Source organism: Neophocaena asiaeorientalis, unplaced genomic scaffold (genome assembly GCF_003031525.2).
Source record: "Neophocaena asiaeorientalis asiaeorientalis breed wild unplaced genomic scaffold, Neophocaena_asiaeorientalis_V1.1 scaffold293, whole genome shotgun sequence".
NCBI classification, from domain to species: domain Eukaryota; kingdom Metazoa; phylum Chordata; class Mammalia; order Artiodactyla; family Phocoenidae; genus Neophocaena; species Neophocaena asiaeorientalis.
This window is the reverse complement of record NW_020173920.1, coordinates 3,639,600-3,652,024: the sequence shown is the minus strand read 5'-3', so window position 1 is coordinate 3,652,024 and position 12,425 is coordinate 3,639,600. Positions and strand designations below refer to the sequence as shown.

At 40.3% G+C, this 12,425-nt stretch overlaps 1 protein-coding gene across 5 annotated transcripts in view; it reads right to left on the bottom strand.

The window, feature by feature from the left end:
- The window catches only part of DLG1 (discs large MAGUK scaffold protein 1), a 280,091-nt gene extending 270,352 nt beyond the window's left edge, over positions 1-9,739 (bottom strand). For all 5 annotated transcript variants that reach the window (XM_024752078.1, XM_024752079.1, XM_024752080.1 and 2 more), the window contains exons 1-3: positions 9,379-9,739; positions 8,873-8,922; positions 7,740-7,871 (exon numbers count right to left, since the gene is read on the bottom strand). In XM_024752078.1, coding sequence (XP_024607846.1) covers positions 7,740-7,871; positions 8,873-8,891 — 151 coding nt within the window. In that variant the 5' untranslated portion in view covers positions 8,892-8,922; positions 9,379-9,739. The remainder of the gene's footprint in view (positions 1-7,739; positions 7,872-8,872; positions 8,923-9,378) is intronic.
- Between the last annotated feature and the right edge of the window lie 2,686 nt (positions 9,740-12,425).

Sequence of the window (12,425 nt, the reverse complement as noted above, 5' to 3'; positions counted from 1 at the left end):
AAGTAAATGTCAGCAAATAAAAAATGAGAAGGGAGGAGACTGTTCCCTCAGGTAGTCTCCATTTTCACAGCATCTCTCTATATCTCACTGTGCTGAATGTGATTCTAGAATTATGTGCTTTTAATACAAGAGGTCACTTAAACACAAGCCAACTACTTCATCTGTTGATCAACTGAAGAAACAATGATTTCAGGACTTCCCTGGTGGTCCAGTGGTTAAGAATTCGCCTTCCCATGCAGGGGACGTGGGATGGATCCCTGGTCGGGGAGCTAAGAACCCACATGCAGCGGGGCAACTAAGCCCGTGCACCACAATTACAGAGCACATGTGCCTCAACTAGAGAGAAGCCCGCACACCACAAACGAAAGATCACGCCTGCCGCGATGAAGACCTGATGGCAGCCAAAAAAAGATTTTTCTTGGCTGAAATCAATGATTTCTTTCCACTACAGGGAAAAACAACTGTATTGTAGTTAATGAGAGACAGTGTTAAACTCCTGAAGGATTTTTAAGGATAATTTTAATTTGATATTTTTCACTTTATACACTGATTTTAAGTATCAATTCCCACTGAATTGTAGAAACAATTATACTATGTTTTATTTGTGTAGGGAGTTTGTTTTGTAAAATGAAAGTGTGTATATATACATAAGAATAGCATTCTAGAAGGATATTCACCCTATGGAAGAAGTAGCAGGTGTTGGCATGATAATTTTCTTGCTTATAATATTTTATATAAAGTACATGTATCTGATCTTAAATGTTTATAAATTCCATTTTGGAGGGTTAGAGAGAAGGCAACTAGAAAACTAAAAAGCAATGAAATATAACCCTGCCATTTCAGAGGGAAAAATTTTATCAGTTAATTAACTAAAAGTACAATGTTTTTATAAACTAAAATACACAATAGTCAAACCTACTGAGGCACAGATACGCTGCTTTCATCTAAACCAACATGGATTTAAAAAGCCATTTTGACTCCCAAAGAAAAAACTATATAAAATTTTAAAGTATGTATTATAATTTGTTGTTTCACATACTAGAAAGAGAAAAAATGTCAAGCCAGTATCCAAAATAAATTATTCCAACACTTTAAATACTACATGACTAACAGCCACACGGTATTCCTTAAAACAAGGTATGTATCAAAAGGAAACAGAGCTTCTCAAAGAAATGGTTGATCCTAAGGCTGGGGCAGGATATACACAAGATGAACCTGGAACATCTTGTTATGCCAAAAAGTAAGAAAGTGCTAAAAAAAAAATGAGGGCATGTCATAAGAGCAAGCTTGAGAAGCCTCCTACTAGGCAAATCTGAGACAATCTGAACACCAAAATCATTAAGGATGGTAATAAATTATCCACCACTGAAAGAAATATGATAGTTAGGTAGCTAGCTAGGTAAGTAGCTAGATAGATAAATGGGAGAGGAGTGCTCTTAATTACAGTAAAATGCCAAGTGTTAGCTGGTAACTGTAGAAAAGTGCTGCTGTTAAAAATATATATATAATTATTCAACTGTCATTTTCAACATAGTAAAAACTGATTCAGGCAAGCATCATCAATGGATGCTAAGTCTAGATGGAAATTTTGCTAAAGAACAGGGTACATGCAAGGTGTTAAGTGTCTCCCCCACATATTGCTTATAAGTTGCAAAGGGGAAAAAAGTAACTACAGAGAAATCAGACAACACCTTAACTGGGTGATTAAAATTAACATTACCAATGAAAGGCAGAAGACACCATGTACCTCTGCATGTACAGAACCATACAGAATACATAACCTGAGTCTAATCACAAGCAAATATCAGACAAACCTAAAATGAGAAACATTATATATAAAAAAATAAGAGCAGAGGGGAACTGTATTCTTCAAATACGTCAATGTCATAAAAAGCAAAGGTTGTGGAAATGTGCCCAGATTAAAGGAGACTAAAGAGACATAACAACTGAATGCAGTACCTGGATAGCGTACTGGAAAAATAATTTGAAAAGGAAAATTTTAGTAGGAAAAAATTTATCCCTACATAGATGAAATAGCTTAGACTAGAAGAAATATTTACAGATGCTTTTACAGCTCTGTGATTGCAAGGTTCTAAAGAGAATTCAACCAGATTCAGCATAATCAAAGCACTGCTTCAAAGCAGGAGTAAGTAAAACTATTAACAAATAAATAACAATCCAATTCAATCAAAACCACCAACAGAAAAGTTAATAAAATTTTCCTCAAATTCCATAATTTTTAGTCAACAGTCTGATCCATATCCTGTTATAAATGCTTTCCTTTCTCAAACCTAGCCTACAAAGTTACACACACACACACACACGCAGGTGCACAAAGTTACCAACAGACTAAAAAGTAACATCACTGGGACCAATAATAAACAAAAAAACTTAGGAACTTTGACATTTTACCATTATAGCTGGAAGTTTGTAAATCTCGATTACTAAGTAAATACCTTTCAAAGTGTGTAAATTCCATCATTATAAACATCATTCCATCATTATAAACATTCTCCTTCAAAGTAAAAACTATTTTAAAAACCATGTTTTAAAAACACTGACCGGGCTTCCCTGGTGGCACGGTGGTTGAGAGTCCACCTGCCGATGCAGGGGACACGGGTTCATGCCCCGGTCCGGGAAGATCCCACATGCCGCGGAGCGGCTGGGCCCGTGAGCCATGGCCGCTAAGCCTGCGCGTCCGGAACCTGTGCTCCGCAGTGGGAGAGGCCACAACAGTGAGAGGCCCGCGTACCGCAAAAAATAAAATAAAATAAAATAAAAAGCCATTTCGATTCCCAAAGAGAAAGTACATAAAATTTTAAAGTATGTATTATAATTTGATTGTCTTACAATTTATTGTTTCACACACTAGAAAGAGAAAAAAATGTCAGGCCAGTGTCCAAAATAAATTATTCCAATGCTTTAAATACTATATGACTAACAGTCATAGGATATTCACATTAAAATACTCAACTTATGATAAAGAACACCCTAATGGTTGAAGGTGAAAAGAGGCTCCGGACTCAGATTAGTTGAGTCCAATTTCTGGCTCCACAATTTACTATGTGAGAGTCCTTGGGCAAGCTGCATAATCTCTCATTTCCTCTTTTTTCTAATCTATAAAATAGTATAATCACCTCATAAGTGAATATATGCCTCACAGGATTATGATGACTAAATGAGATATTTTTATTAGCACAGAGAAAGTGTTCTGTAAATGTTAGCCATTATTACTTCTTGCATACTTAAAAAGGAGTCATACTCTCACATCCATTAGTATGGCTACTATCAAAAAAACTGAAAATAACAAGTGTTGACAAGGCTGTGGAGAAACTGGAACCCTTCTGCACCATTGGTGGGATTATAAAATGGTGCAATCTCTACAGAAAACATTATGGTGGTTCTTTAAACATTTTACATGTAACTGTCATATGATCCCACAATCCCACTTCTGGGTGTACATTCAAAGGAACTGAAAGCAGGTTCTCAGAGACACTTGCACACTCACATTCACAGCCACACTGTTCACAACAGTCAAGACGTAGAACGCAAATGTCTATCAATGGAGGAATGGATAAACAAAACTGACACACACACACATTTATATACATATACCCCAACACACAAGAATATAACTCAGCCTTAATAAGCAAGGGAGTCCTATCACATGCTACAACACGAATGAACCTTGAGGACATTATGCTAAGTAAATAAACCAGTCACAAAAAGACAAATACTTTATGATTTCCCTTATGTGAGGTATTTACAGTAGTCAAAATCATAGATACAGAAAGTGGAATGGTGGTTACCAAGGGCTGGAGGGAGGAGGAAAAGGGGAGTTGTTGTTTCATAGGTATCGAGTTTCAGTTTTGCAAGATGAAAAAGTTCTGAATTGTTTCACAACAATATGACTGTACTTAACACTACTGACTGGTACATTTTAAAATGGTTAAGATGATAGATTTTATGTTTTTTTACAATTAAAATAAAAAAGTCACACTTGATACTCGGTATCTCCAAACTTAAAATGTCCTTCACCATGTTTACAAGGGCAAGTGAAACTGTTAGTTAATAAAGCAGCAATAAATGAATTAGATGCTAAAAAAATCTCAGAAATGGACAGTTTTATTACATAATCCACCTTCATTCTGAATATGTGCAGAAATAAAATAGTGCATTACAATAAGCTTGCTATTTATCGCAGACAAAATACAAATCAAATGACTCACTCACTAAAGTCTCTAAAGCCAGCCTGATCTTGAGATCAGGTTTTGCTCCTGTGCACAAGGAAAGTAGATGAATTCTCTTATTCCGTAAGTAAACCCAAGGGTCTAGACTGGTACGAAATCTTTGAGGACTACCAAGGTCCTCTCAGATCCCAGACAAACGCAAGAATCAGAAATGACCTCAAACCACTATGGACCTGCAGAGCAGAGCTTTGACTGTTATCAAACCATATCCAGTCTATTTTACTCACAAAATTTTCAAATATAAGTACACAAAATGAGAATACAAAAATCAAGTATATTTAGTTTTCAACCTGCTCTCACCTAAATCAGGGATTAAAATTAGGCAGACTTTATCTCCCATTTGTACAAAAATAATCACCAGATGTTCTGGGAATAAATTTTAAACAAATGTATAGTTCATGGACTCTTTTTTAAGCTATAATTTAAATATTCACCTTTAAAGAAACAACTTAGCTGAAACTCAGAAGTTAATAAAAACTTTTCTGTTTTCAATAATTTTTAAATCTTCAAGCCATCCTTCAAGGATGCTACCAAGCATCAGGGCAAGAACAATGATTGCCATATTTCACTGAATTGAGGATATTGATATGGAGGATATCAACTGTAAAATGCACCATTATTTCACATGCCACTAAGAATGTAAGACCAATGCCAATATATGTCCGTTAAAAAATGCACCCCAAATTCAGAGATACCAAAATTTTTAAAAACTGGTAACTTAGAACAGATGTAGTGCAGTATGTGCATGCTGTTCCTCTGAATAACCCAAGGTACCAGAAACCTAATCTTAATAATATATCAACTACAGAGGGAGGGGGGAAAAAAATCAACACTTCTATAACACCAAACCCCCAGGGCCTCACACTAAGTTTTTTTTAATGCATGAAAACAGCCGATACAAACTACCAATTCAAGAAATCAATCAATAAATAACCGCTGCAGAGTGCAAGTCCAAAGAAGTAACTAGATAATTCACTATAGCCTAAGGAAATGATTTCCAAACTCTAGAAGTCAAAAACCTAAGCACCATAGGACTTTCAAACAATCAGAGGTCAAGACCCCATGTCTCCTTTAATCCAATGGTCCACAGGTATCACCTTACAGAATAGAGTGCTACCTACTAAAGGAAAACAGTTAACACAGAATTTTTCAGTACACACTATGAACACAGTGGACTCTAGTTTAGCTTAGGGTAATTTACAGGATTAAAGTACATTACCACACTGTTGCAAAACCAATGGTACAGGTGCAAAGCAAAAAAAATCTTACTGACCTAAAAATTTTCAAAAAAAGGAATAAAGATTAATACATTAACCCAACTTAAGCATGCACCAAAAAATGCATTTATTAATTTAGTAGTGTCAACAATTAATTCACCTACAGTATGGAAACACAAAAAATCTCTACTAAATTTACCCATTTCAAAATTCCTAATTATTACTTTTCTTACACCAAAATCTGATCCTACATTCTATAAAATCTTAAAATATAAGCAAATCTAAATATCAAAGTAAATTCACAACCAATAAACTTATACAGGACAAAGATGATTCACAAATATAACTCACAATTAGAAAACTAACTCTATCAGAATTCAATTATGCATAAGAATAAATACATTCAAAATAGGCGAGGCAGAATACATTAAAAAAAAAATAACCTTAAACATAGTAAATCTACCTCCAATCTACAGAGAAATCTAAGTGTAGGTTCTGTTTGGTTACTTCACTAACCATTTTATTTTCTTAAGTCGCAGATTGCACACAGAGGACTCCATCTATGTCCAAATGTAAAAGAAGACATAGAAGTCATACTATTTTTCTCTGAACAGTGACCCTACTAAATAAAACACTCCTAGGTTTAATGGTGATTTAGAAAACCAAACAACTAAAAATGATTTTTCCCTTCCTTTTTTGTTTTTTCAGAGGAATCCAATTTGATCATCCATTTGGACCTTAAACCTCAGAGCTTAGAAATCCAAATGTAAAAAATGTCCATCAGTTTAAACAAAAAAGGCAAAATGCTGGTAATCTTTGAAGATGGGTGACAGATACATACTAGTTCATTATACTGTTCTCTCTTTTGTTGTATATATTTTCAAAAGTCTATAATAATGCTAAATTTAAAAAAATTATTCAGATGTATTGAGTGATCTTCTTCAAAGTCTTCTTTAATTCTAAAACTAGTTTAGTATAGTATCAATTTACCAATTAGTTATTTGACAGGATACATTAACTTGAAAGTAGCCCTCAAGCCACATCAAAAGTTACTCCATCGGGGCTTCCCTGGTGGCGCAGTGGTTGAGAGTACGCCTACCGATGCAGGGGACATGGGTTCGTGCCCCGGTCTGGGAAGATCCCACATGCCGCGGAGCGGCTGGGCCCGTGAGCCATGGCCGCTGAGCCTGCGCGTCCGGAGTCTGTGCTCCGCAACGGGAGAGGTGTACCCAAAAAAAAAAAAAAAAAAAAAAAAAAAAAAAAGTTACTCCATCAATAGATAGATATAAGACTGTAACTACTTTGAAGTTACTGAGGAAAAAGTTGTAATACAATGAAATATATGTCTTATTTTAATACGTTATATAGCCAATGACAAATAAAAACACATTTTATTCTTAGAATTGAAAGGGACAATTTTTCTAGCTCACTGGTTTGTATACTTTTCAAGATACCTAGAGAAGAGGGCCAGAGACAGAGCATCCTATTTTATATATTGGGGATTATGTACAAAATATAAGATTTTGCATTAAAAAGGGGTCTAGCTACTTTTTAGAAAAAGGCTTAAAAACCACTGTTCCATTGCACCCACATGCTACAGCTAATAGTGACTTAGAAAAGATTAAATGACTTGTACCATATCATTCAATCAATGGCACTGTCAGGAGTAGAATTCAGCACTCTTGACTATGTATGTGTTCAATTCTCCTTTAAAACAATGCACCACATCAAATTTAAGTTACAGTTAAGAATAAAATTGTTTCAATATTCTTGCCTGTAAAATAAGATTCGACAAGATCATCTGTAAAATCATTTTCCAGGTCTAAAATTCTGACTTCACAAATGCCAAGTTTAAACAGAGGTCTATATTAAGGGAATGAATGTTTTTAAACATAGCAGAAATCCTCAAACATTTTCAGGGATTCCAGAGAAATAGCAAGTCAAATACAGAAACAAGCTAACAGTTATTCAGTCATTACTTTTTGGATCCTGAAACATTTTTGCAACTTCTTCATCTTTTAATGTTAGGATGTTAAACTCTGTTATCAAAGACCACTGAAATAATCATACTGAAAGTTTTTTTGGTTATTAGATACTTTTGAAAAGAATATTGGCCTAAGTATCAAAATACACCACTCACTGGATGTTCAAGTTATTGAATGCCTCACAGAGAACCAAGTATATCACTCTCTGAAGTTTAAAATAAATGAATTTCGAGCAGCATTACGCCTAGCTGACACATAATGGTCACAAATAAAGTTTTAATTCCCACCTATTAAAGCCTGAAAGAGGTTGCTCTGAAATATGTTAATAACCCGTTCTATGGAACTTCTGAGCTGTCTGTCTTCTGTTTGGCTTAGTTTCGAACGATAACCTTCCAACAGGTGCAATGCTCTCTGGGTATCTGAAAAGAAAAAAGAGTCTGATTAGGGACTTCCCTGGCGGCACAGTGGTTAAGAATCCGCCTGCCAATGCAGGGGATACAGGTTCGATCCCTGGTCCGGGAAGATCCCACATGCTGCAGAGCAACTAAGCCCGTGCACCACAACTACTGATCCTGCGCTCTAGAGCCCACGAGCCACAACTAGTGAGCCTGCGTGCCACAACTACTGAAGCCCGCACGCCTAGAGCCCGTGCAACTCAACAAGAGAAGCCACCGCAATGAGCAGCCCCCGTCGCTGCAACTAGAGAAAGCCCGCCCACAGGAATGAAGGCCCAAACAGCCAAAAGAATAAAAAGTTTTTAAAAAATTATATATTTACAAGAAAGTATTACAAATTAGCTATGCAGCAAATGATTCTGCAAGGCACCTAAACAATTCCCAACATCCTCCAAGTCAATCCATGCCACTATGTTCATGTACTCATATATATATTCCCTAGAATGATCCAAAAAATGTTCAACATGTTACAATAAAGGAAGAAGGTGAGCAGTTTGTAATAAATGTGTACTAGTGATCATCTGATCAAAGTATTAGTAACACTGTTTCAGCTGATCTGATATACAAAAGCAGAATATCTACAATTTGTCATTATAATTCAAATATTACGTGCTTCAAAACTACTAGTTCTTAGCCAGTATCCCACATTCGCTCACAAAAGTGTTTAGTAAGAACGATAAAATGAAATATTAAAACACCAATACAGAATTTTTTAAAAGACATTTCAGAGGGAAAATGTTAATTGCCTCTCCAGTCACCAGAGATATGTCAAGGAAAAAAGCTTGACAAACATTTAGGTGTTTCCATCGTCTGAATGATGTGAGGCTTAGATTCCCTAAGTAGTAAGGCTAGGGCTGTGCTGTCTCATCAGAGTTACACAAACATCTTTAGAACATAGCAATCAGAAAACAGATATACAGAAAAGCAAGAGACACCCACAGAAGAGTTCCGACATAAATTCTCACCTTGCTTCCGGACCGGCATTTTTCTCCACAATCAGGAAGAGGGCACACACCTTTAAGAACACAAAACATAAAGGAAACTAAATTTAGAATAGAATCGAGGTTAAACTAGCATTTCCCTCTAACTCTCAAATCGAAAAACTCCTAGCCCTATTTGAAAAGCCCCCCTGGCAAAGTTTTCCCAAGTGAAAGGAAGAGCCGCACAATCCAGCAGTGTCAATCCAGAAAGCTTTTACCTAAGGTTGGGTTCCCCTGCAAATGTTAAGAGCAAACAGAAGCAAGATGCCAAATTCTCCTCGAAAGCTGCCCCCTCTCCAAAGGGCACTAAATGCCTGGACATGGGGCCAGCCTCCCCCGGCATAAGTATACATAGCCCCCACCTGCTACTGAGGGGCTGAAGAGGCTCTCCGACCCTTGGCCCCTAAGCCAGCAGAGGCTGTAGCGCACTGGGAGAAGGGATCAGCTGGACAGATCACCCCGCCCTGCTCGGGCCCCCTCCTCTCGCTTGCCTGTCTCCTTGCTCGCTTCCTCCGAGCTACTCCAGCGAGGGCCGGGCAGGGCAGCGGCCGCTCTCCGCGACGCCCTCGCGCCCCACATGCACACCTCCGCGGGCCCCCACACCTGCGGCGCGGCCACAAAGTTCCAACGAGTGGCGTGCGCTCTGAGCTGGGGTGCGCCCCGGGCGGTCTCGGGGCGGCTCCCCAGCCCTGCCCCGCTCCACGTCCCCCCGCCCCGCCCGGGGCTCGCGGAGCTGAGCAGAGGGGGGTGAGGGAACGGGGGAGGAGCTGCCCTCAGCGGCCGCACCCCCGTTTCCTCTTCCTCCTCCTCGGCCGCCGCCGCCGCCTCCACACTCGCCGCTGCCCGCTAGCCCGCTCGCCCTCTCCGCTCTTAGCCGCCCCACCCCCAGAACCTCGCCTCCTTCCGCGCCCCCAACCGCTCTCCCCCCAAACTTTCCGCCAAGATGGCGGCCCTGGAGCTGGACTGCCGCGCCCCCACGTGACCGCTTTCCCGGCGCTCGCAGCCAATGGGAAGTGAGGAGGCGGCTTGCGCCGAGCCCCGGGCTCCCAGCGCTGCTACCTTTGGTTGGAGGGGAGGAAGGCCAGGAGGGAGCTGGGGAAGACAAAACGGGACCTGGGGAGCATCTAAGTGCACTTCCTCGCTTAAACGGGCGGCCACCGAAGTGGCTCTGAGGACAAAGGAGTTGACACACAGACTCTACAGGTGGCCCGGGGGGGCCCTGGAAGAGCCCGCCTTTACCTCGCCCTAGCCCACCGGTGTGTCCCGCGATTCTAAGGGAGTAACGCACCAGGCCGGGAAGGGTGAGGGTGTCAGAAGAGAGACGTGACTTCACCTACGCCAGATCCAGGACACACATTCCGAGACACCCTTTAACCTCACTAAACACGTGCCTGGCACCCCCGAGGGTGGATCCCCAACCTGGAAAAGCGTTCTCCGGGAGGAATCATCAGCACCACCCAAAATAGGGGGCGGGAAAGGGCGGAGCCTGGGAGGAGGGAATGAACTCTTACACTATGTACTAATATTTTAAAAGTTACTATTAGCCCCTCAGTAAAAAGTTTTGGGGGGATTGAATTAAAGAAGGGTAAGTAAAATAAGGAGATTAGTTAATTTGATAAGAGTTTGAGGGCTTCACTAGAGAATTTTTTAAGTCTAAGTGATTAATTCCAAGTATGAATGCATTTAAGGATGGGAAGAGAAAGTTGGTTCCCTCTTTTACTCACACATTCATTCCCCCTTGCCTGCAACCCCCGCCCAGTCAACAGCTCCAGGTATTACCCAAGCTCTGGCTGCTCCTTTAAGAACTCACCTGTAGCTACCGCCTCCCAAGCCGCAAGTCAGCTGCCGCGGCTAGTTTAAGTTTCGTTTGCAACTGGAAGCGGGACTACTGGCCGGCCAGGACCCCGCTCTGGGGCTGAGCCTCCCAGGTTGTAGAAGGAGAATCGGGAAAAGCTCTCCAAGTCACTCCCAGGTCTTCGAGCCTCTTCTGTGTAGCAGGGACCTCACTGCTCTGAGGTCCAGAGAGGATTTGCCTAAGATCACCCAGAGTTAGTGACAAAACTGGAACCACAGTGATCATGTCTTTCAACACTGTGGAAGGCTCTTGCCAGTAAATCAGATAGCCTTTCACCGAGGCAGTATCCTTGGGCTAATGAAGGCAAGTCCGGGGAACCTTGTACTGTAATCATAACAGTTGCTCAGAGGTATGCTGGTTTCACTTTTGGATTGCACCTTTGAATCCTAACTTGTTAAGAGAACCCAGCGATTTAAGAGTTCATCTAGACCTACTGTCTCAGTTTAAGATAAACTGATGTGCAGAGAGGGGAAGCAACTTGCCCAAGAACACATAGGCTAATCAGTGACAGCAGCCCAGAATTAACTCTCATAGCCCCAGTCCAAGGTTCCTAACACTGTGATTTTGGACAACTTGACCATAGTATGTTGCTGGTATATTGGTAGCAAATCTCTTTATGCTCTCCTGTCTCATAGGAACTTGAGTAACAGTTAAAGCAGCATTTCAGAGAAGAAATGGGATGGAAAAATGAAAGGAAGCTCAAAACCAAGGAGCTGAAATAGAAGGATTTTTAAAATAGTGAAATGGCAGATGGGGAGGGTTAATAGTGAAAATGGCTGATGGCATGCATGCTATTATTATTAAGACTTCATTGATGAACTGTGAATGAAATGGTTCCACTTAAGGGACCATTCTAAGAATGGAATCTCTGCAGAATTCAGAAGGAGGGAGGGATTTCACCTACCCCCTTAATTTCAACTATTGTTCGTGTATGTTCACTTGCCAGGCAACAGGGATAGAAATAAAGATCTAAAGATCTAAATAAAGATCTAAATAAAGATCTAATCAAGGACCCGCAGCCTAGTAACAAATGGATAAAGACCAACACAGGTTTTCTCAGGGACCACTGAAAAGTCAAAACCAAAATTTGTGTGAGTTCTCAATGTCTTCCTAGTCCTCTCCTAAAAACAAAAGAGAGGGGGAGGAAGAAGAAGAGATAAGAGGGCACGAAGCCCTTCCTTCTTGTCATCTTCTAGCCCTATGTGGTCAGCAGTGTCCAAAATGGACATGAATGAATGAAGCTAGTACCTGTTCCACCCTTGGGGGCCAGGACAAGTCCAGGCCTTGAATGAGAGGCCTTTACTCTTCATTCCTCCCTTCTATCCATCTGTATTATTTACCTATATCTGCATAACAAATTCCTCAAAGCTTAGTAGCTTAAAACTCAGTAGCATAGTAACTAAAACAGCAATAAACATTATCTCACATTTTCTGTGCATCAGAAATTCAGGAGGACCTTAGCTGGATGGTTCTGGCTTGTAATCTCAAGAGATTATACTCAAGATGTCTACCAGGGCTGCAATCATCTGAAGGCTTAACTGGGATTAAAGGAGGCTCTTCCAATTTGGCTCCCTCACAAGGCCTCTGATTGTTGGCAGGAGGCCTCAGTTTCTCACCAAGAAGCTCTGTCTATAGGGCTGCTCCACTGGCCTCATGACATGGTAGATGACTTCCTCCAGAGCA